Source organism: Salmo trutta, chromosome 20 (assembly GCF_901001165.1).
Source record: "Salmo trutta chromosome 20, fSalTru1.1, whole genome shotgun sequence".
Taxonomy (NCBI): Eukaryota; Metazoa; Chordata; class Actinopteri; order Salmoniformes; family Salmonidae; genus Salmo; species Salmo trutta.
Genome location: NC_042976.1, coordinates 42,097,126 through 42,121,669, shown reverse-complemented (window position 1 = coordinate 42,121,669; position 24,544 = coordinate 42,097,126). Strand labels below are relative to the sequence as shown.

Here is a 24,544-nt window from a genome sequence, read left to right as displayed (position 1 = left end):
TTTATATTAAGAAGCAAAGTGGAAACAACATTATTTCATTGATCAAACTGAACGCAAGTGTCTCGTGGTCAAGCAACAACAAATGCGCACCTTGAGTGACAGGGCTAGATCTGTGTGGAAAGCGGCATGGAGAGAGATGACTCAATTGTATTTATTTAACCAGGTAAGTTAACCGAGAACACATTCTCATTTACAGCAACGACCTGGGGCCAGATTGGGAATTTAGCCAGGTTAACACCCCTACTCTTTAAATAAGTGACATGGGATATTTAGTGACCACAGAAAGTCAGGTCACCCATTTAACTTCCCATCCAAAAGACAGCACCCTACAAAGGGCAACGTCCCCAATAACTGTCCTGGGTCATTGGAGATATATTTTAGACCAGAGGAAAGAGTGCTTCCTATTGGCCTGCCAACAGCACTTCCAGCAGCATCTGGTCTCCCATCCAGGGACCGACCCTGCTTAGTTTCAGAAGCAAGCCAGCAGTGGGATGCAGGGTGGTATGCTGCTGGCCCAAGTAGGAGTGTAAACTTTTGAAATGTACGTTACACACGGCATATCACAATTAACAAACCAAAAATTCAAATACCGTTATAGAAGTTAAAGTAAAAACCCAAACCGGTCTGTGCATTAATACCGGTATATAGTAAAATACAGTATACCGCCCAGCCCTAGGACCAACTCTCCATTGTATCATAAATATATCAGTCGTATCACAACCATTGTCAAATGTGTTGTAGATCAGTTGTACAACCTGAGTGTGTACAGGGCCTTCTTTAGTTTGACTTATTCTCCTCTTGTCTGACTTTTGTTCTACTTCCTTCTTTCTTATTGTTTTTTACAGCAACTTCATGCGATCATCGCGGCGTCTGTGTCAATAAAATCCTCACAGAAACTCAAGAAAATTCTAGAGGTAAGCGACCAATTACAGATTTCTTTGGGTCGAAAATATTCCGCTCTGATTTGTTGTTGTTTGAAAATCTGTTCCTGGGAGCCTTCTGTGTTGATGTTCCAATGCTGTTGTTTCCCCCACAGATTATCTTGGCTCTCGGAAACTACATGAACAGCAGTAAAAGGGGAGCGGTATACGGTTTTAAACTACAAAGTTTAGATTTGGTAAGAGATTCTCTCTCCCATCTTAAATGTACTGCTAGTGCATAACGTGCTTCAGGATTGTCATTGCCAGCATCCTAGATTGCACCCGATTCCCTATTTAGTGCACTGCTTTGAACCACAGCCCTATGGGCCCACGTCGAAAGTAGTGCATTACGAAAGGAATAGGGTGCCGTTTGGGACGTAATTATCTTCGCACGTCTTTTAATCCTCTCATTTCCCCAGCTACTAGACACCAAGTCGACAGACCGGAAAATGACACTGCTTCACTACATAGCCAACGTGGTGAAGGAGAAATACCAGCAAGTCAATCTGTTCTACAACGAACTGCATTATGTGGAGAAGGCTGCGGCAGGTACGATTCACAACACGGCCTAGTGATATTACAGTGAAAGGGCTGACGCTAAATCAGATCCTAGGCCGCACCCTATTCCCTACATAGTGCGCTACTTTTGACCAGAGCCCTATGGGTCCTGGTCTAAAATAGTGCACTATATGTGGAATAGGGGTGCCATTTGGGACACACACCTAACTCATTGGATTGTAGCCTATCTTTGGTCTGCAGGCACTTCTGTTGCACTGTGTCTTCAGTCATCTGCAGTTTTGTGCTACAATGGACTGTGATGTTGTTCTCTTGCTGAGGACTCTTCCATGCTGGGTGTTACTCTGAAGAGCTGTGCTGTAAACTCACGGAGGTATGGCCCTCCCTGCTTTGAACATTATCCAATTGTGTGTGTGTGTGTGTGCGTGTGCGTGCTATCTCAGTGTCGTTAGAGAACGTTCTGCTGGATGTGAAGGAGCTCCAGCGGGGAATGGATCTGACCAAGAGAGAGTACAGCATGCACGGTCACAACACCATGCTCAAAGACTTCATCACACACAACGAGGGCAAGCTGAAAAAGCTGCAGGACGACGCCAAGATCGCACAGGTAAATCTCACCTCACTTAATTGATTTTGTGCAAAACTAATACAGCAACTGTATTAAAGGTTTCAGTTCAGGACTAAGTTTAATCTGTGTCTGGGAAACTGGCCTTACGTGTTTGACAGGACTAACTTACGATTGGCATATGTTTCATATGTAACATATGTTTCGATGCTAAAGAACGTCGCAGGGAAATCTCGAATGCAAAATGTGCTTCTTTTTTTTTCTCACAGGATGCCTTCGACGAGGCGGTCAAATTCTTCGGCGAGAATTCCAAAACGACTCCCCCGTCTGTGTTCTTCCCGGTGTTTGTGCGCTTCGTCAAGGCCTACAGGGTGAGACTAATGTCCCAACCCCTCCCCTCCCCACCTGCTCCTGACCAACCCTCATCCCTGTTCCCCCAGCTGGGGAAACGCCTCAGTCTAAGGCTCAGTCTAAGTGTGTATCCGTGTGTGTGTGTCTGTGTGTGTTCTTTCAGCAAGCGGAGGAGGACAACGAGCAGAAGAAGAGAGCGGAGCAGATGATGATGGAGAAACTTCTGGAACAGGAGGCCATGATGGACCAGGAGGACAAGAAGGTAACCTCTCCTCCCTCATCAATATCTCTCTCGCTCTCCCTCCCTCTCTCCCTCTCTCCCTCCCTCCCTCCCTCCCTCCCCACTTCCTATAAGATAAACTACCCCTCCTCCCTCTCTCCCTCTCTCCCTCTCTCCCTCCCTCCCTCCCTCCCCACTTCCTATAAGATAAACTACCCCTCCTCCCTCTCTCCCTCCCTCTCTCCCTCTCTCCCTCCCTCCCTCCCTCCCCACTTCCTATAAGATAAACTACCCCTCCTCCCTCTCTCCCTCCCTCTCTCCCTCTCTCCCTCCCTCCCTCCCTCCCTCCCCACTTCCTATAAGATAAACTACCCCTCCTCCCTCTCTCCCTCCCTCTCTCCCTCTCTCCCTCCCTCCCTCCCTCCCCACTTCCTATAAGATAAACTACCCCTCCTCCCTCTCTCCCTCCCTCTCTCCCTCTCTCCCTCCCTCCCTCCCTCCCTCCCCACTTCCTATAAGATAAACTACCCCTCCTCCCTCTCTCCCTCCCTCTCTCCCTCTCTCCCTCCCTCCCTCCCTCCCCACTTCCTATAAGATAAACTACCCCTCCTCCCTCTCTCCCTCCCTCTCTCCCTCTCTCCCTCCCTCCCTCCCTCCCCACTTCCTATAAGATAAACTACCCCTCCTCCCTCTCTCCCTCCCTCCCTCCCTCCCTCCCTCCCTCCCTCCCTCCCCACTTCCTATAAGATAAACTACCCCTCCTCCCTCTCTCCCTCCCTCTCTCCCTCTCTCCCTCCCTCCCTCCCTCCCCACTTCCTATAAGATAAACTACCCCTCCTCCCTCTCTCCCTCCCTCTCTCCCTCTCTCCCTCCCTCCCTCCCTCCCCACTTCCTATAAGATAAACTACCCCTCCTCCCTCTCTCCCTCCCTCTCTCCCTCCCTCCCTCCCTCCCTCCCTCCCCACTTCCTATAAGATAAACTACCCCTCCTCCCTCTCTCCCTCTCTCCCTCTCTCCCTCCCTCCCCACTTCCTATAAGATAAACTACCCCTCCTCCCTCTCTCCCTCCCTCTCTCCCTCTCTCCCTCCCTCCCTCCCTCCCCACTTCCTATAAGATAAACTACCCCTCCTCCCCCTCTCCCTCCCTCTCTCCCTCTCTCCCTCCCTCCCTCCCTCCCCACTTCCTATAAGATAAACTACCCCTCCTCCCTCTCTCCCTCCCTCTCTCCCTCTCTCCCTCCCTCCCTCCCTCCCCACTTCCTATAAGATAAACTACCCCTCCTCCCTCTCTCCCTCCCTCTCTCCCTCTCTCCCTCCCTCCCTCCCTCCCCACTTCCTATAAGATAAACTACCCCTCCTCCCTCTCTCCCTCCCTCTCTCCCTCTCTCCCTCCCTCCCTCCCCACTTCCTATAAGATAAACTACCCCTCCTCCCTCTCTCCCTCCCTCTCTCCCTCTCTCCCTCCCTCCCTCCCTCCCCACTTCCTATAAGATAAACTACCCCTCCTCCCTCTCTCCCTCCCTCTCTCCCTCTCTCCCTCCCTCCCTCCCTCCCCACTTCCTATAAGATAAACTACCCCTCCTCCCTCTCTCCCTCCCTCTCTCCCTCCCTCCCTCCCTCCCCACTTCCTATAAGATAAACTACCCCTCCTCCCTCTCTCCCTCCCTCTCTCCCTCTCTCCCTCCCTCCCTCCCTCCCCACTTCCTATAAGATAAACTACCCCTCCTCCCTCTCTCCCTCCCTCTCTCCCTCCCTCCCTCCCTCTCTCCCTCCCTCCCTCCCTCCCCACTTCCTATAAGATAAACTACCCCTCCTCCCTCTCTCCCTCCCTCTCTCCCTCCCTCCCTCCCTCTCTCCCTCCCTCCCTCCCTCCCCACTTCCTATAAGATAAACTACCCCTCCTCCCTCTCACCCTTTCTCCCTCTTTCTTTCCATCTCCTTCCTCATCCTCTTCCTATAATTTAAGCTTATCTTTCTCCCCCAGCTCTACCTCTCTCTCCTTTCCCTAACTCTCCCCCCTCCCGCTCTCCCTCCTCCCCCTCCTGCGGGTGGGGCAGCTATATTAAGTACTGCAGACACCTAGTGTATCCCATCAAGTCAAGATAAGCCACTATATATAACCAGTAAACATAAACAGTTAATAAACCAACCAGGAAATATAGACGGTATATATAATATATGTATAACCTTTCCAATGGACACGTTAGACTGACCTTATGCTGTTTGAATAGTCGAAAAAGGCGCCTGTGATTTGACTGTGTGCCCACGTCCTTGTCTGTGTGTTTTATTCTATCTATGTCCTTGTGTGTGTGTGGTCTCCCCACCAGTCTCCGTCCCATAAGAACGCCAGGGGCAGGAGTCAGCAGCAGGAGGTGATAGCTGAGCTGAGGAAGAAGCAGGTGAAGGATACGGGCAGCCGCCACGTCTACGAGGGCAAGGACGGCGCCATCGAGGACATCATCACCGGTAAACAGGACCGGAGGCCAATCACCATCAGTTTTACAATCACCCAACATGACTTATACGCATGCAAACGTACACACACATGCGTGTACAGATACTGTACGCGTGTGTACACACACACACACACACACACACACACACACACACACACACACACACACACACACACACACACACACACACACACACACACACACACACACACACACACACACACACACACACACACACACACTGGGTGTTCTGCATGCAAGTCCTCTCCTGTGCTCTAATCAAGTCTCATTCATTCATTAACATGTGTTTCTAAACCACTAACGAGTATGTTGCCTCTTAACTATTGAACTGTTTCAACTGTCAAAGATTCAATCCTAAGGCTTTATTTAACCTTAATCATATGTTAAAACCATGCATTGACAGTCCAGCTAACCTAACCTGAACACTTGGAGCTGTCTCAAATGTGTATATGATCATTATTTGCTCTCTGCGTTTTCAGAAATCCCGGTTGGAAGATTCCCGAATTTCCTACTTATTCCGTACTGATTCCAGGGAATCTTCCAACCAGGATTTCAATAAGCAGGGAAATTCGGGAAATCCTCCAACTGGGATTTCTGGAAGACCTGGGAGTTTTGTGAAAGTTCACGGAATTTTGCAGCCCTTGTAGGCCTGTAGTAGACTGTAACCCTCTATAGAATGTGTTAATGTGTCTGTGCTTCAGTCTTCTAATGCTGTATGCCGTAGGGTGTTAACCTGTTCTTAAAACCATGTAGATGTGTGCTTCTCCTTACTGTCTTGTCTTGGCTGTTGTCGTTGTTTCAATGCAGTGCTGAAGACAGTGCCCTTTACCGCCCGCACAGCCAAACGGGGCTCTCGGTTCTTCTGCGAGCCGGCTCACAATGAGGAGAGCCATTACTAAAGCTTAGAACTCTCTCTCTGAAAGGTCGCTGTAAATACACTTGCTCTTCTTTCTTCCCTACCTCTCTCTTTCGCCGTACTCTCACTGTGTGTCCTGTGTTCCTTCTTCACTCGCTCACTCTGTGGGTGTGTCACTTTCAGTCACGTGTGTGTTTCTTTGTGTGTGTGTGGGGGGGGGGGGGTGTTTGTCTCCGCCCCTCCTATGAGGGGAGCATGAGGAGGGAGAGGTTTTGCGGGAGGGGGTCGCTGATGTCAACTGCGTTACCCTGCATGAAGCATGTCATCCCTGTTATATACTTTCTCGTCCGTTTGTATCATCACCCATAGCAAACCATAATGTCACAGACATTTTCCTGTCGGTCAGTCACGCCATTGATATTTGAGAAGGGTGAGATGGGTAAGAAACCATCTCTCTCTATCTGTATTAGTAATACATACACTGAGTGTCCAAAACATTATGAACACCTGCTCTTTCCATGACATAAACTGACCATGTGAAAGCTATGATCCCTTATTGATGTCACTTGTTAAATCCACTTCAATCAGTGTAGATGAAGGGGAGGAGACAGGTTAAAAAATGACTTTTAATCATTGAGACAATTGACATGAGTTGTGTATGTGTATTATTCAGAGGGTGAATGGGCAAGACAAAATTTTTAAGTGCCTTTGAACGGGGTATGGTAGTAGGTGCCAGGCGCCCCGGTTTGTGTCAGGAACTGCAACGCTGCTGGGTTTTTCCTGCTGAACAGTTTCCTGTGTGTATCAAGAATGGTCCACCACCCAAAAGACATCCAGATAACTTGACACAACTTTGGGAAGCATTGGAGTCAACATGGGGCCAGCATCCCTGTGGAACGCTTTTGACACCTTGTAGAGTCCATGCCCCGACGGAACGGGACGGGACGGGGTGCATCTCAACAGTAGGAAGGTGTTCTTCGTGTTTTGTACACTCAGTGTATATCAATCAGACAGCATGGTAAGTGCCCTCTGCTGTTAAAATAGCTGAAGTGCTTCCTAGGCCGTAGCCCAACGGATTGTCACTGACTAGCATCCAAGACGTTTATATTGCATGACATATGTTATGTTGACTAGTATTAATGCCAGTAGTTATGTGGTATAGCGTATTGTAGTTCTGTTTCAGTAGATATAGTTAGTATTGTCAACATAGCAGAGTACCCTACAATTCTAAAATAATTATATAATATATTTTAAGTGAGGATGTGTTGATCTGGACTCATTTTAAAATGGCTGTGGCATTATACCTTGCTTGTGTGTCCATCTGTCTTATCATGAAAACTGAGTGTTGTGGTCATCATGTATTACTGCTGCTGTTTGGGTCTCTGCATGCCACTGGCTTTCTCCTGCTTCAGACCCAAAATGTTCCCAGATCCCCTATCTCTGATCCAGGGTGTTACATCTGTCTTGCTGATGCTGAGCCTTGAAGCTACACGTAGCGCTCTGGACCAGAGCTACATCCCCCCTTACCTTGTGCTTGGCTCAGTTGCCTGGTGATGGAGCACAATCTGATCACATGACTTTCTGTGGTCTGCCAGGGCACCTTTCAAACATAATGCATGAAGTTTTATTTTCTGACACGTGTTCTCGGTCTTGGATGTCACGTGTCCTTTGTGTGCCACTAACCTACAGCCAGATACATGAATTAATGTTTAGCGATTTCAAGGGAAAAGCCTCAGTATTTCCGTACAGTTTCATTTGCATCCTGTCCCCATGTACCTGGCTGAATGCATGCTGTTCTTTGGTTTTTGGTCCGTGTTCTATTCAATATTAACTTTTTTCTTGTATGTTGAAAAAAAATTGGGGGGGTTCATGATAACTATTCCAAAGTTTTAGTGCAAAGTTTGATGCTTAGCTCTATTTTGTCATGCTGGTAGTCATTCTGCAAAGCAGCCTGGGTTTTGAGACACAGAAAAACAAATGCTTTGGTTTGTTCTCCCTTTGTGCCTGCAGTATCAGTTAACAACCTATCTTAGTCCTGTCTTATTCTGGCCCCTGCTCCCCTATTGGCTGCTTTGCTCGCTCAGCGCTCCCACCGCTGCAAGGATACTGTGAAAACACTGGAGTGACCCCTCTGGTCACCCTGCTTCTTTAACCTCCATTTTGTCTTCTCTTCATCCATCCAGCCCTAAAGAAGAATAATATTACTAAATTTCCAAATGTCCACTCAAGGGTAAGGAATTCCTCCAATAGCACCCCTGTGGTGGTGGATGTGTCCCAGACCTGGCAAGCATCTTTTTTTTTTTTACCTCCATTCCCTTTAAGTTACCTACCGCTGAGGGCTTTTCCTCAGCGGTAGGCATGTCTGAAATCAAAGAATGCAAAATTCTATTTAAAATGCCCTTCATGGAAAATGGAAGACTTTTCATGCCTTTTTGTAATTTGTTAAACATGTTACTACTTATCCATTGACAAGGCTTGTAGAAAGGGCCATCCGTAGCTTGTTTTTTTATTGATAGTGACAGAAGGAATAGTAGATTGTAAATCAATAAGGTCTTTTCTGTGGGCCTTGTTTTTGGTTTTCGTCCAGAGGGGGGAATGTTTCTGTAGAACTCAAGCTGCTTTGTCTGACTGGCTGCCAACACAACCAGCCTCTGGGCACATCTGAAGGCACTGGCAAGATGACTGACACATCTTTTACCCCTCCCTCCATTCCAGATCTTCGCAATCAGCCTTACAGGCGAGCCGACGCGGTGAGGAGGAGCGTCAGGAGACGCTTCGACGACCAGAACTTGCGGCCGGTCAACAATTCTGAAGTCGTAATTTGACGAGGGAGAAGTGCATGTGTTAGGGGGCGGAGGGTGAGGAGGGGGGAGTGATGTGGAAAGTGTAGCAGCCTCTCACTCTTAAGGACTGAAGGAGAGATGGATGGGTCTGACAGGTCAGTTATAGGGAACCTTAGACAAGCCAAGTGCCTAAAACTTACTTGTGATCAGTTGTTTTGCTTCCTGTTTGTGTGTCTTGTGATTTTTTTTTCTTTTACTTCAAGCAATACAACTTGACCTGGCTTTAATTGTATTTTCCTTTGATATGTAAAACTGGACACAGACGTCTGTAGCAGGGATTCCTGAAAGAAGTGTAGAATGTAACGGGTCACGGTTCCCTTAGCTGTCGAAAGGTATTCCGCCACAGGGGATGAATATGGTATTTCATAGCTAGTATCTTATTACATTCCTGGTGCTACTGCCATCACTCTTAGAAATTACACAATGTGCTCGAGTGGCACTCTAAAGAACGCATTAGCTTTTCCATTGTTAAAGGGCTAATGTACTTCTTAAAGGGGACATACACTATATATACAAAAGTATGTGGACACCCCTTAAAAATCAGTGGATTTGGCTGTTTCAGCCACACCTGTTACGGACAGGTGTATAAAATCAAGCAGGCAGCCATGCAATCTCCATAGACAAACACTGGCATTAGAATGGCCTTACTGAAGGGCTCAGTGACTTAACGTGGCACCATCATAGGATGCCCCCTTTCCATCGAGTCAGTTCGTCAAATTTGTAGGTGCTGTTACTGTGAAGTGGAAACGTCTAGGAGCAACAGCTTAGCCGCGAAGTGGAAGGCCACACAAGCTTGAAGAACGGAACTGCCGAGTCCTGAAGTCATTGTAAATAATTTGTTCTTAACCGACTTGCCAAGTTAAAGGTTAAATAGTCTGTCCTCGGTTGCAACACTCACTACAGAGTTCCAAACTGCCTCTGGAAGCAACGTCAGCACAATAACTGTTTGTCGGGAGCTTCATGAAATGGGTTTCCATGGCCGAGCAGCTGCACACAACCCTAAGATCACCATGCGCAATGCCTAGTGTCGGCTGGACTGGTGTAAAGCTCGCTGTCATTGGACTCTGGAGCAGTTGAAACGCTTTCTCTGGAGTGATGAATCACACTTCACCATCTGGCAGTCCAACGGACAAATCTGGGTTTGGCGGATGCCAGGAGAACGCTACTTGCACCAATGCATAGGGCCAACTGTAAAGTTTGGTGGAGGAGGAATAATGGTCTGGGGCTGTTTTTCATGGTTCAGGCTAGGCCCCTTAGTTCCAGTGAAGGGAAATCTTAACGCTTCAGCATACAATGGCATTCTAAATGATTCTGTGCTTCCAACTGTGGCAACAGTTTGGGGAAGGCCATTTCCTGTTTCAGCATGACAATGCCCCCATGCACAAAGGGAGGTCTATACAGAAATGGTTTGTCAAGATCGGTGTGGAAGAACTTGACTAGCCTGCACAGAACACCTGAACTCAATCCCATCGAACAGCTTTGGGATGAATTGGAAAGATGACTGCGAGCCAATCACCCAACATCAGTGTCCGACCTGGCTGAATGGAAGCAAGTCCTCCCAGCAATGTTCCAACATCTAGTGGAAAGCCTTCCCAGAAGAGTGGAGGCTGTTATAGCAGCAAAGGGGGGACCAACTCCATATTAATGCCCATGATTTTGGAATGAGATGTTTGACGAGCAGGTGTCCACATACTTTTGGTAATGTAGTGTACATGTCTTACTTTAGTATATTATAAAGCAGTGATCCAAAACAAATATGTTCAAAGAAAGTACTTAAGCAAGTATGAGGTAGACATATGTACACCAATGTATGACCACAGAGAAATCATATCAAAGACAATATAGCTCAGAGAGGTGTGGCTCTCTCAAGACGAGACCAGGCTAATGTGAATTGTAAATAGCTAGGCCTCCATATTACGGTTATGACGGTATTAACATCTCATTTATCAGTGTTAACATGGTTAGTGGACCAAGCCGTGAATAGATAGAACTATATTATCTCCTCATGTAGACCAAGTGCCATTCACATGCAATGCTGTTGGTGGGGCCCTGGAGCCACAATAGCTCTGGTCCAGGTCGTTGTTTGGTCGTACGATTGTGCGAGCACAGCCGAACTAGACCAGAGCAAATAGGAAAGGTGCTGAAAGAAGAACTTCTCAGCAGATATACTTCCAGTGAAGTGTAGTGGCTGCAAGTAAGGCACTTTAGGCTACTTGAGGAGCTTGTCATGAAAACTGGATTCCAAGATTCTTTTTACTCTGAAAACTGCTATCGGCTAATGAATCTCTAGGAAACTGTCTACTCACTATTATAAGTTTAATGTATAGTATTTAACCACTGAAAACTGTTTCCATTCAGTATCGCTCATGTGACCCACTTTGACAATGAGCGGCAGTTGTTTTTGATAGTGTTTAGGTATGTTAAAAACATGTCAGAAGAGACAAAAAGTTTTCGAAATGTACAGATATTTTGATAAATTTATGCATCGTTTTATACTTCTTAATCTACTCATTACCATAAGGTTAATATTGTACATATTGTTTAAAACAAAGTTTGCAACACCATGTCATATACAATTTGTTATTTTAACGTATCTTTTGGTCCATTTTGTATATTTAATTTAAGACAAACACAAATCTGGCTTCTCTTTAACATAAAATAATCAAGTGTGTGAAACAGGATGCCCTGGTGTCACTTGCCCGACAGTAAAGAGTTATTTGATCAGTGTCTGTCACTAATGGCACCCTATTCCCTATATAGTGCACATCTTTTGGCCAGAGCACAAGAGGAACTGGACAAAAGTAGCGCTCTATAGGTAACCCGTTGACGTTCAGAGAAGCTTCCTGTGGTCTTGGGACTGTAAATGTCCACATTATAGCATGTGCAACAAACCACTCATCTCTAGATTTCCTGTGAACTTAACCACTCATCGGCTTCGTAAGACTGGATAATACTGGCATGTTATTAATTTCATGTTTTTTTTTAGGCAATACGTGCTTATTACAAAATACTTTTGTTAGATTGAGTTCAATGGATATGATCAAATAAACTGTTTACACTGTGTGCATCTTTATTTCAACGTTAATCTTCCTCATTCGTTTAAGCAGCTTGTCTACTGATGGAGAAGTCCGTCTTGTCATCTTTGTGTATGTAAATACAGTAGCAATCATTACTCACTCATCCCCGTTTTGCCGACTGGCACACAGGGCAGCAATCAAGGCTCTCCATTCGTCAGTCTCTGGCCAGCTCTGCTTATGTTGTTGGAGCTCAGTCTTGATTTCTTCTGCACCATGTTCTTGGGCCTCCCTCTTACAATAGCACTCATTACTTACAGCCCGCCTAGCATTTCACTGATCCACAGGAAACGGATACGAAGCCTATTGAATGAGTTCTGAGAAGAGGTACTCATAACAGAGGATGATCTAAGGAAATAATGAGCAGCGCTATTTGTAGGGGGAAAAAAACATGTTTGTGGCTGGTGACTCAGTAATCGTACATGAAGACAAATCCATGTCAACTATTTTATTACATTTATAGATCAGGTCATGAGGACTTTCTCAATTCCTCCAATGAAAATTGATCGAACCTAGACATAAGATAAATTTAAAAATGTCTTGTTTGAGACATTTACCAGTTTTTTTTAAATCAAAATGTACAGAACATAAAACAGATTCTTCAAACGGACTTTGGGACAAACAGTGAATAACTATTTCCCTATATAGTGCACTACTTTTGACCATGGTCCCTGGTCAAAAGTAGTGCATTATAATGGGAATAGGGTGGCATTTGGGACTCAAACTAAGAAAATGTTCTGCGAACTGCAGGGCAAAGTCACGATGCACTTTTAATCCATTTAGATATCAAACTAGTAGCAAAGAAAAACTTCTACCAATGACTACAAATTACAAAGAGAAAGAATATTATCAAAGGCAACATTTCAACACAGTAGTAGACCTTACTCTGATAAAGTAGTCAACTCAGCCTGTGACCACTTCCCATTATGTTAGGAAACCAAGAAAATATGTGGCAGATCCATTTCCATTATACAAAACATACAGGAAATAGTTTACATACAGTCAAAGTAGGGTTGCGAAATTCTGGTAAACTCCCCAGAATTGTCAGGAATTAGGAGAATCTCCCAAATGGGAATTCCTAAAAACCTGGGATTTTGGGGAAATTTACCAGAACCTGTCCAAGCATGTGTGGCATTACGCTGAAAAGGAAGCACTAGGGGGAATGCATGTTGGATGAAGTAAAGAAAGAGAGCATGAGGAGAAACGGAACATTAAGGAGCATCCAGCTGTTCTAGTAGAGTCCTCCTCCTCTTCTCCAGCTCTCCTTCACTCAGCTCACTGCCTGATGTGTCCCAGCCACCCTACAGAAAGACATCAAAACCCACATTTTCCAACAATACTTATGAGGCAATGGAATGTCACATTGAGGGTGTTTTACTGTTTAGAAATTAAAGCACTAAGCATCTAGTCCCCCTTAAGGTGTCATATGTATTTGAAGTGTAGTAGACCTTCACACTCGTACCCGTATACGGGTTGAAAATATCAGATATGGGCACTAAATTGGAACATAGTGGCTGTACAGTAACATGCTATACCTGTACACAGCCAATCTGTAAATAGCACACCCAACTACCTCATGTTGTTATTTATCTTCTTGCTCTTTTGTACCCCAGTGTCTCTACTTACAAATCATCTGCACATCTATCACTCCAGTGTTAATGCTAAATTGTAATTATTTCACCTCTATGGCCCATTTATTCCCTTACATTTGCACACACTGTACATAGATTTTTTTTATTGTGTTATTGACTGTACGTTTGTTTTTGTCGCTCTGCTTTGCTTTAGCTTGGCCAGGTCGCAGTTGTAAATGAGAACTTGTTCTCAACTGGCCTACCTGGTTCCATAATTTTTTTTTTTAAAGTCAGCTCTGGCTCTGCGTTTCACAGCTCTGTATGGGTTTTCACTGACAGCCGTTCTGCACCGCGCGCGACAGAAAGTGGCCTCCGTCCCTCCCAGTAATTGGCTAACTTTAGCAAATGTTTTTATGTCTGAGTGAGAGAAATGCTGTAAATTACGAGGACTATGTATTTTGACAGATGAGACATGGAGGGTTATAATAAATACTGCTGTGATGTCATACAAGAAAGCCAAACACCCGTGAGTCCAAATCTGCACTTCACATTTCCAAATCATAAAAATCACGTCATATACAGTTTATGATCACTATGTTTGATGTAGAGCTACATGATGACATGGTGTCATACCCTTGGTTCTGAATAGAATGAACCTATTTATTGTTAAGAAAATCTACCGTGGCACACCAGCGTATGTGAGTGGAGCGAAGCGAGGAGCAGAGCGTGCCCAATTTGAACGGAACACCGAGCGAGATTCCCAAAAGGCTGGAGCGTCGGCCTTCGCCTGCGCCAAATTCGACTGGCCATCTTGTTCTCGAAAAATGAATTCAAAGTCAGAATTAAATACAAATGAAATTGAATAATAAGTCACAGCCTATATGCACAATTTATACACTATAATGATTTAATACAACAAAATGTTGTTTAAAATGCTGTGCGCTTTATGTTCCTACCAGCCTATTGTGTCGCACTTGCAAATGCTTCAATGGATTTCTTTGTAGGCTATAGCCTTAAAATAATATAGCCTAAATAATTCATTATCATTCCTTCTAAGGCTCCCTATCTGGCTCCTGACCTATTTAGAGTTATTATAGGCTGTTTAATATGAAATGTAGCCTATTGAAATGATAGGCTACATGCTCTTCTTACATTCCCCTTTTCATCTTTCATGCTTATGGGGGGGGGGTACAATATATATGCCTCCAACTTTCTCACTCATTCACGATTCATTCATGACTATCCATAATCATGTAGAAGTGTTCAGAAACATTATTATTTATTTACAATAAAAGTGACCACTACATTTACCATTCATTTCTATCGGGCACAACATAATCTAAAACAAACTGCAAATGCATCCAATGAGTTTGTAGTCACAAGCTTGATGTAGTCATTGGGTGCTAGGAATATGGGACCAAATAATACAACTTTTGACTACTTTAACCCTCTAGAGTCTGAGCCCTGTATAACCCGTGGGAGAGGTAGGCGGTTCGAAACTAACATATGGAATTGTTTTAAGATGGTCATACCAAGGATCATTTAGCTATTATATACTTCCATAATTTTTTTAAACCGGTTCCGGGTACCTTCAGACGAGTCTTGTGAGGCTTGTTGGTGTCCTAGGGGTAAAGGGTAAATGCCAGTGCCAGTGTGCAAACCATTTGGACACTACAGATGTTTTCGTGAGACAATAGATTTTTGGGATGTCTCTTGGTCTGACAAACACCGCTCTAGCTCTGCTACCTTTCACCACAGATGTGGAAGGGCGATATCGGCAATTGTGATGATTGAGACCCCCCCAAAAAAACATCTCTAGCTTAAAACAGACAGATAGTTTGTATTATGTTAATTTGATTTCCGGAGGGGAGCGACCATTGTAAGCCAAGGGTTAATACAATAGTACATTTGTAAATACTTACGACACCTTCAAATGGTGGTGGGGGCGACTAGATACATAAAGAGCTTTACATTTCTAAACGGAAAATACCCTGAAATAAAAAGTGACATTCTGTACCTTCGCCTCAAAAAACATTTCATCTTAAATCCAAAATTAAAAGTTTTAGCTTCACTGTCCAAATAAATATGTAGGGGAGTCTGCATAGTGACTAGTGTGACATTTGGGATGCACTAGGGGGATAGTACAAAATATGACCTCTGCACCCAGGATGAGCCAAAACACTTCAATAGCAGTACAAGTGTTGTTGACTGGAATGGTGTATTTTTTTTTTTTTTTAAGCTTTAAAAGCCCAGGCTGGGTTCAGTGACCGGAATGGGACGACTCACCTCTTCCTTGGTAGATTTCCTTTTAGGCGACTTCTGCTTGGAGTCAGAGCGACTCTTCCCCCGGGACTTGTCGCTCTCTTTCTCCTTCTCCTGGTCCTTCTCACGCTTGCTGTCCCTCTCTCTTCCTTTATCTTTTCGTTCGCCTTCAGATTCAGGAGACTGCTGAAAGGTCACAACCAGCACATGGTCAGCCATTGCGCTCCACATTCATTCCCCGAGTGGCCCAATCATTCCTCCAAAAAAAATACAGTCCAGTCCTGAAAACCTACCGACTTGTGACGCCTCTTCTTCCCCTTCTTCTTGTGCTTCTTGGACTTCTTATAACTTCTCTCTGTTGACCAAACGGACAGGGATGTCAGAAAATGGCCGCCACACATTTCTTCCATGTAAATGTGATGAAAATGCCTAAACGTAAAAGGATTGTCACCGTGAAAACCACTGACCAGATTCGCCGCTGGAGGAGCGCTCGGACGGGGACTTGGACTGTGAGCGCTTCTTCTTCTTGTTGTGATAATCGTCTTCCCCATCAGACTCCGAGCCCTGCAGAGAGAAGGGTATGAGAATTAGGAGGGGAGGTTTGTCTGGTCAGGTGCCATGCTGATACAGATACTGGCCTCGGAAACTGAATATGTAATTATATGAATTTGAATATTGTACCTGTAACCACCCCCCCCCCCCCCCCCCCACCAATTAAAGAAATGACTAAATAAATAAACATTAGGTCACAAAACAAAATATCTCCACAAGTGTATAGGGTGGGTCTATGTGTTGATTTGGAATTGGGCCATAGAGGGGGCTTGGCCTGTGCGGTGAAAGGGCATACTGACCGATCGCGATCGAGACCGGGAGCGGGAGCGCTTCCTGTGGTGCTTCTTGGACTTCTTGGAATGTTTCTTGGTCTTAGAGTGATGATGCTGGCACTCGTGCTGTGAGGAGAAGAAACAGCAGTCAGGTGGGTGTATAGTATGTCCTGATGATTACACACATACAGTCGTGGCCAAAAGTTATGAGAATGACACAAATATTAATTTTCAAAGTCTGCTGCCTCAGTTTGCATGATGGCAATTTGCATATACTCCAGAATGTTATGAAGAGTGATCAGATGAATTGCAAAGTCCCTCTGCCATACAAATGAACTGAATCCCCCCAAAAACATTTCAGCCTTGCCACAAAAGGACGAGCTGACATGTCAGTGATTCTCTCGTTAACACGGGTGTGAGTGTTGATGAGGACAAGGCTGGAGATCACTGGCATGCTGATTGAGTTAACAGAATAACAGACTGGAAGCTTCAAAAGGAGGGTGGTGCTTGGAATTATTGTTCTTCCTCTGTCAATCATGGTTACCTACAAGGAAACACGTGCCGTCATCATTGCTTTGCACAAAAAGGGCTTCACAGGCAAGGATATCGCTGCCTGTAAGATTGCACCTAAATCAACTATTTATCGGATCATCAAGAACTTCAAGGAGAACGGTTAAATTGTTGTGAAGAAGGCTTCAGGGCACCCAAGAAAGTCCAGCAAGCGCCAGGACCGTCTCCTAAAGTTGATTCAGCTGCGGGATCGGGGCACCACCAGTACATAGCTTGCTCAGGAATGGCAGCAGGCAGGTGTGAGTGCATCTCTACGCACAGCACAGTGAGGCGAAGACTTTGAGGATGGCCTGGTGTCAAGGGCAGCAAAGAAGCCACTTCTCTCCAGGAAAAACATCAGGGACAGACTGATATTCTGCAAAAGGTACAGGGATTGGACTGCTGAGGACTGGGGTAAAGTCATTTTCTCTAATGAATCCCCTTTCCGATTGTTTGGGGCATCCGGAAAAAAGCTTGCCCGGAGAAGACAAGGCGAGCGCTACCATCAGTCCTGTGTCATGCCAACAGTAAAACATCCTGAGACCATTCATGTGTGGGGTTGCTTCTCAGCCAAGGGAGTGGGCTCACTGACAATTTTGCTTAAGAACACAGCTATGAATAAAGAATGGTACCAACACATCCTCCGAGAGCAACTTCTCCCAACTATCCAGGAACAGTTTGGTGACGAACAATGCCTTTTCCAGCATGATGGAGCACCTTGCCATAAGGTATAACTAAGTGGCTCGGGGAACAAAACATCAATATTTTGGGTCCATGGCCAGGAAACTCCCCAGACCTTAATCCAATTGAGAACTTGAGGTCAATCCTCAAGAGGCGGGTGGACAAACAAAAACCCACAAATTCTGACAAACTCCAAGCATTGATTATGCAAGAATGGGCGGCCATCAGTCGGGATGTGGCCCAGAAGTAAATTGACAGCATGCCAGGGCGGATTGCAGAGGTCTTAAAAGAAGGGTCAAGACTGCAAATATTGACTCTTTGCATCAACTTTATGTAATTGTCAATAAAAGCCTTTGACACTTATGTAATGCTTGTAATTATACTTCAGTATTCCATAGTAACATCTGACAAAAATATCTAAAGACACTGAGGCAGCAGACTTTGTGAAAATTAATATTTGTGTCATTCAAAACTTTTGGCCACGACTGTACATTCTTGGATACTTTTCCCCCCACAGGTGTTAAGTTAAATGAATCTTACCTCCAAGACATGCATGAAGTCTTTAAATATCCTTTTCCTCTCGGACTCCAGAGTCACGTCTTCGAACGCAGATTCTTTGAGGAACCTGTCTCGAACCTACGACATCCAAAGAGACCATAGGAAGTCAGAAAATAAATGATTTGCTTTCAACTATTTGCATGATTATCAAATCATGTGCCAGACAGCAGCCCCTAACACCAATACGTGTGTGTGTGTGTGTGTGTGTGTGTGTGTGTTTAAGGCAGCGGTGTCAAACTCATTCCATGGAGGGCCTAGTGTCAGCAGGTTTTTGTTTTTTCCTTTCAACTAAGACCTAGACAACCAGGTGAGAGGAGTTCTATAATAACTAGTGACCTTAATTCAATCAATCAAGTACAAGGGAGGAGCGAAAACCCACGGCCACTCGGCCCTCCGTGGAATGAGTTTGACCCCTGTGGTTTAAGGGTAGGGTAATATCATTTCATACCCCCTCCCAGGTGGCCTCTGGTTCCAGGGCCGGGGTGGCCTGCTTCAACATGCTCTTAAAGGTAGCCTCTTTCCTCTTCATCTTCCTGGCCTCCTCCTTCTCCCTCTCCCTCTCCCGAGCCTCCGCCTTCTCCAGCAACTACAGGAGGTGAGAGGGAGGGCACGGGGGTTATTAGAGGCACAGCGGGGTCACTGACTGTCAGTGAAATGATCAGCATCCCAAATGGCACCCTATTTGGTGAATTACTTTTTGACCAGGGCTCATATGGGTCTGGTCCAAAGTAATGCACTATCTAGGGTGTTATTTGGGACACAAGCCTGGTCTAAATGGCAGCACTCTTACACTGTTGAAGGCCAGCTTGATGTTGCCTGCGTCCAGCGTCATGGCTCTCTTGTCTGAGCTGATCACAGAGCCAAAGTCTTCAAAGCTAGTGTTGACCTCCACCAAGAAGTTTTTGTCCTACGGGAGGAAAAAAAAAAAGTGACAAGAAAGTAAGTTCATAAAATGCACATGAATCAAAAGTGGTTACCAGACAATAGACACTGTGAAATAGATTTAAATGCATCCCAAATGGCACCCTACTCTAGGTACTCAAAAGTAGTGCACTAAACAGGGAAAAACGTAAAACATAGGTCAAACGTAGGGCACTAAATAGGGAATAGGGTGCCATTTGAGTCTCTACCCCTAGGTGGCAGTAAATAACATCTCCCACCTTCAGGATATCCTTAATGATCCTCTTCTCGTCGTGGTAGCGAGCCTTCAGGTCTTCCACATAGAACTTGAACAGGTCGAGGGGAGTGGAGCCTGCAGAATAGACACCATAAACTAACATGCACATGTTATTCAAGACGAGCTCCGACAACACATGGTTATGACAACACCAGAGAGTTAAAAGAACCAGAGCAGCAGAAGGACGATTTGACATTATTAAACGCAGTGGCTTAGAACGTGTGAGTGTCGTCAGTCTGTGCGCATGCAGAGAGCGCGGCCGTTACCTGGCTGGCCCAGCATGTTGGCGAAGCGGATGTCTGAGCTGACGGTGGGGTACATCTCCATCCAGGCAGACATGGAGTGGAGCTGACCGTGGTCATGGAGCTCATCCAGGAATTTCTGGGGGGGGGGGAGGAAACAACACGGCTGAGCTCAGCAAATCAACTGAAATAACCAATGTCACTTGTCCCCAAAAGGGATTTACACACAAAACATTCTCTCCTATATTCCTGTACTTTTCCAGTACAGTGTTACAGTCAAACCCCTGACTGTCTAGTCGGCTTTTTCTTCAGTCTGGGTTAGTATTATGCGTTACATTTTTGGGGGGTGGGAGTAATTTGTCATATTACACACACAATTTAGGCGCATGTGTGACCTGGAAATGTGTTTTTTTGCATATGCCACACCCTCGGAGAGTGTGTGTGCGGGGGGGGGTCACAGCCAGGATCTGCCATTATTGGGGTTAAGTGCCTTGAGCAAGGGCACGTCGACTGATTTTTCACCTTGTCGGCTCGGGATTCGATCCAGCAATGCTCTAAACGCTAACTACTGTATATATGGACCTTTAAAAACCTGCTGTATCTATTGTAGTGTGTGATATATATAAAATAATAAGTGGTGGGTGCTTATATTTGTCCTATTTCACACACACACACACACACACACACACACACACACACACACACACACACACGTGTGTATTATACTCATGTGTGATTGGGAAATGTTTTTTTTCTCCATATCCCAACTCGGAGAGTGTGACTCTCTGTGACACCAAAGGGCTCGGTTTGCACTTGCCATTTTGTGTCAGGATTGTCTACGGTTTACACAATGTTTCCAAAATGCTAGACGGTGGGGTAGAGTAGGACGCCCGTCTTTCTCACCTGGAAGGACTCTCTGTTCTTGCGCTGTCTCCTCCTCTCCCTCAGCAGAGTCTTCTGCTTCTCGTCCTCCTCCTCCTTCTCCAGCGCTCGGATGTGCTCCTCGAAACAGATCAGAGCATCCTCCTTGTCCATGTCTGAGCCGAACATGGAGATAGATGAGAGGAGAGAGAGAAGAGATAAGACACACAGAGAGAGAGAGAAGAGATAAGACACACAGAGAGAGAGAGAAGAGATAAGACAGAGAGAGAGAAGATGAGACAGAAGAGAAGACAGCCAGAAGAGCGAGACGGAGAGAGTCAACAGAGCACTCACGTCAAACAGAGTCACTCTTTTACCCACACAGCTACACCGGTGCAAACCACATCACCTGACTGGACAGTCAGTCAGCGACTGCAGCTACTCAGCTTGTTCAGTCGTTCACACATTCAAACTTAATGACGGAAATGTAACGGCTCTGCTCTAGTTATATGAACGCAGAGCTCGGAATAAGGATGTATCCCAAATGGCACCCTATTCCCCACACAGAGCACTACTTTTGACCAGAGCCCAAAAGAGGGCAGCTCAGAAGTAGTGCCCCATGTAGGGAATAGGGTGCCATCTGGGGGTGCAAACCAGTATGAATGACAGTGTGCTGCGTACTCTGGAGCTCCTCGTCCTCTGCGAAGGTGGGGTTGTCCAGCAGGTACTGCTGGGCCTCGGACCAGGTAGTGCGGTACGTCACGTTGGCCATGTTGTCCAGGATGTTCTTCAGCGCCTCCCAGTTCCTCTTCCTCAGCTGCTTGGCTTGCTCCTGTAGCACACACACATACACACACAGGACAAGGATGGAACAGATGTTAGTTAGGCGGAGGTCCACACACTGACAGAATGGTAGGGTTGTCAAATTTCAGTTACTGCAATTTTGCAACTCTACATAATATCCATATAGTATTACTATGTTCTTCAGACAGCAAAGGTCCTGTAGTGGACTATATAGGGAATAGGATGCCGTTTGAGAGGCAGCCAGTAACACAGACCTTCTCCTTCTTGGCCAGGTAGAATAGGACATCTTCATAGATCTCCAGTCTGTCTCTCTCTGGGACGGTGCTCCACACGTCCAGCTCTGCAAACATCTGCTCTGCTTTCCTGGTTCACACACACACACACACACACACACACACACAGAGACAACCACGGTCATGAACAAAGATGACATGCATGACAAACATGGTTGTGAAAATCCCCAAATTCCCAGAACCAGGAGGGAATAAGTTGAAACAAATCGGGAATCCAAATGCAAATAACCATTCCACAAGGGGGCAGCATTACACAAGCTATAATCATCACTTCTGATCTCCCCGGCTCAAAGCACTGCTGCGATTGCGGGAATTGCACATAGTCCAAGAAAGACTAGTTCACTTTCAACTTTAACATGAGAAGAAACGTGTGTTTAAAATACCTCATGACATAGGTAAACCAAATCAAGTTCATGATCTCCATACTAGCAGTGAGGCCAGCGGAGAATTATTTATTTCTAGGATGAGTGTGTTCTAAAACAATAAAAAGCAACAGACAACCTTGATGTCTCACCCCCCCCCCAGCTGTTCATTCTAGGCCAGCCCAGCACACATGGAGTCGCCACGACAACAGTGGCCTCCAAACGGGCTGGTTGTCAAGGTCACCAGCCGATCACTTTCCCTTGAGCCATGTCAGTGACTTTTACAGTTCATACCCAGACAGAGAGAGGCACACACACACACACACACACACACACAGACCGAGAGACTGCATGGTAATGAATGGGGTGGATTCAAATGCAGGAGAAGTCAAAATCCATCTGATGAAGCAACGTTTCATTTTAGGGTTGGGGGAAGTTCATAAGCCAATCTGCCTGTGATTTATTCAGGATGTGTACTATTAGTGTATACTCATCCGCAAATAATACATCTGGTACGGCTAGATATGGGCCATGGATTGACCACAAACACTAGACCATAGAAAGGTCGATGATTAAGTGGGGGCATATTGTCGGTGCTCCGGTCACACATCAGCCAGTAACTCACTTGGATCACGTCTGTGTGGTGTCATTGATTATCTCAATAGTTCCACATATTGGCAACTCCAGGAACCACATACCAATAACAGAAACAAAGACGTACAAAGACTGAGGCTTAAACAGCACCCGGTCAAAAGTAGTGCACTATATTATTAAGGAATAGGGTGCCATTTGGGACACACATTGAACCTCGCCAAGAAAGGCACTCACTTGTATCTGGTGGTAGATGTCATTTTCTCGTGATTTTCCAAAAATCTCTGATACGTTTCCTTGGACTCCTTGTATTTGAGTCTGGCCTCCTCCTTCTCCTCTTTCTCTGTCTGCACCTTGTAAGCATTGAATGCCTGCTTTTTCTCGCTTAATTTGGGCAGGGCACTTCATTGTGAAGGGAAGAAAAAATAAACATCAAACAGTTGGTTAGAAAAGTAATTGAATATTCATGTACGACATAAGCATAATCAGAAAAGCAAGGTGGTGGGTGGGTACCTGTAGCGTGGATCATTGATGATCATTTTCATGGCTTGTTCCCAAGATGCATTGGATGAAACACCCTGAAATTTTAAAAAGAGGATATTGAGCGTTAAGAGTTGACACTCAAATCAACTCAGCTGTACAATCTGCATTACAGCTCATATGTAGCAAAGCTGTGTATGAGGGCAGCTTACGTCTCCATCAACAGCAAACAATACATTGTGCTGGGAGTAGCCTATGTATTGAATTTATGCACTCACGTACCAGACCTGGGTTCAAATATCTCCATTACTTTAAAATATATTCAAAAGGAAGTATTCAAATATAATTTTATTTGAAAAGACAAGTAGTCTTTCAATGTAGGCATTTCACTGTACTTGTCACATTAAAACTAGTTAAATATTTTAATATATCTGGAAATATACGTAAGTATGACAGTATTTTCAAATACCTGGGTTAAATGTATGCATTTGTACTTGAGTCAGTATTTGGTTTTTACAAATAACCATTCAAATATGCAAATAAAAAGTACTTATTTTGGGCTGTGTATTTTAAAATACTTTAAAAGTTTTTTTAAAAACCAGATACTCAAATATATATGTATTTGAACCCAGTTCTGCCATTTATGGGAACATGTATGCACGTCTAAAAGACGTAACAAGGAGTGGTGCTGAGATTCTCTGGCTTGTTCCAGCCAAGGCCATACATTTTCTTAAAGCTGCAATATGTAACTTTTGGGGCAAGACAACCAAATTCATATAGAAATCTGAGTCATAGATCTGTCATTCTCATTGAAACGAAGTCTAAGAAGCGGTAGGTCTGTTCTGTGTGTTATATCTATGATTCCAGTTCTTAAGTTTTTTATTTTATTTTTATAGTCTTTCACTTTTGTACACCAGCTTCAAACAACTAAAAATACAATATTTTTGTTATGGAAAATATATTTCAGTGGTTTAGATGGTACAATGATTTTCTATACTATACTTGCTTGTTTCGTCAAATAAACTGAAATTAGGCAAACTACTACAATTTTAGCAACCAGGAAACGGCAGAGCGATTTCTACATAGTGAATATTTAATTACTAATAGATGCAGGGTTAAGAGGGGTTGAGTACCAATAATTTAAAGAAATTCCAGAGAGGCAGCTTACGTAAGTGGCCTTTTTGCCTGCCTTTCTCCAGTAGAGCGACTCATTCATCCATTATGAACAGATGATTTCTGGGCATGCATTTGCCTTGTCACAGTCCAAGTCCCAAATGGCACCCTATTCCCTACAAAGTGCACTTGTCAAAAGTAGCGCACTCTACAGGGAACAGGCTGCTATTTGAGACACAACCAGAGTTATTCTAACCCAGTGGAGCATGCCACTCTCCGCTGTCTTAATCCGGGCCCGTGCCTTCATCCAATAACGCTAATCATAAAGACGGAGTCATTAAGATCTCGCAGGGA

General features: G+C 45.0%; 2 protein-coding genes across 11 annotated transcripts in view; one reads left to right on the top strand and one right to left on the bottom strand.

Moving 5' to 3' along the window:
* LOC115156094 (formin-like protein 2) overlaps nucleotides 1–9,164 on the top strand; it is a 92,256-nt gene extending 83,092 nt beyond the window's left edge. The window contains exons 19-27 of one of the 6 annotated variants that reach the window (XM_029703391.1): nucleotides 846–914; nucleotides 1,037–1,117; nucleotides 1,340–1,469; nucleotides 1,880–2,043; nucleotides 2,271–2,372; nucleotides 2,516–2,614; nucleotides 4,900–5,038; nucleotides 8,089–8,135; nucleotides 8,621–9,164. In XM_029703391.1, the coding sequence (XP_029559251.1) occupies nucleotides 846–914; nucleotides 1,037–1,117; nucleotides 1,340–1,469; nucleotides 1,880–2,043; nucleotides 2,271–2,372; nucleotides 2,516–2,614; nucleotides 4,900–5,038; nucleotides 8,089–8,135; nucleotides 8,621–8,659 (870 nt within the window). In that variant the 3' untranslated portion in view covers nucleotides 8,660–9,164. Of the gene's footprint in view, nucleotides 1–845; nucleotides 915–1,036; nucleotides 1,118–1,339; nucleotides 1,470–1,879; nucleotides 2,044–2,270; nucleotides 2,373–2,515; nucleotides 2,615–4,899; nucleotides 5,039–5,856; nucleotides 6,112–8,088; nucleotides 8,189–8,620 lie in introns of those variants that run through there. The other 5 variants (XM_029703389.1, XM_029703387.1, XM_029703390.1 and 2 more) reach the window with 5 other exon arrangements.
* Nucleotides 9,165–12,255: 3,091 nt separating this feature from the next.
* The window catches only part of LOC115156093 (pre-mRNA-processing factor 40 homolog A), a 29,256-nt gene continuing 16,967 nt past the window's right edge, over nucleotides 12,256–24,544 (bottom strand). For 3 of the 5 annotated variants that reach the window (XM_029703380.1, XM_029703381.1, XM_029703384.1), the window contains 15 exons: nucleotides 23,111–23,175; nucleotides 22,835–22,999; nucleotides 21,606–21,714; nucleotides 21,229–21,379; nucleotides 20,590–20,723; nucleotides 19,711–19,825; nucleotides 19,428–19,540; nucleotides 19,058–19,174; nucleotides 18,716–18,853; nucleotides 18,250–18,345; nucleotides 16,507–16,605; nucleotides 16,123–16,219; nucleotides 15,949–16,010; nucleotides 15,680–15,841; nucleotides 12,256–13,123 (listed from right to left, as the gene is read on the bottom strand). In XM_029703380.1, the coding sequence (XP_029559240.1) occupies nucleotides 13,034–13,123; nucleotides 15,680–15,841; nucleotides 15,949–16,010; nucleotides 16,123–16,219; nucleotides 16,507–16,605; nucleotides 18,250–18,345; nucleotides 18,716–18,853; nucleotides 19,058–19,174; nucleotides 19,428–19,540; nucleotides 19,711–19,825; nucleotides 20,590–20,723; nucleotides 21,229–21,379; nucleotides 21,606–21,714; nucleotides 22,835–22,999; nucleotides 23,111–23,175 (1,713 nt within the window). In that variant the 3' untranslated portion in view covers nucleotides 12,256–13,033. The remainder of the gene's footprint in view (nucleotides 13,124–15,679; nucleotides 15,842–15,948; nucleotides 16,011–16,122; nucleotides 16,220–16,506; nucleotides 16,606–18,249; nucleotides 18,346–18,715; nucleotides 18,854–19,057; nucleotides 19,175–19,427; nucleotides 19,541–19,710; nucleotides 19,826–20,589; nucleotides 20,724–21,228; nucleotides 21,380–21,605; nucleotides 21,715–22,834; nucleotides 23,000–23,110; nucleotides 23,176–24,544) is intronic. The other 2 variants (XM_029703382.1, XM_029703383.1) reach the window with 2 other exon arrangements.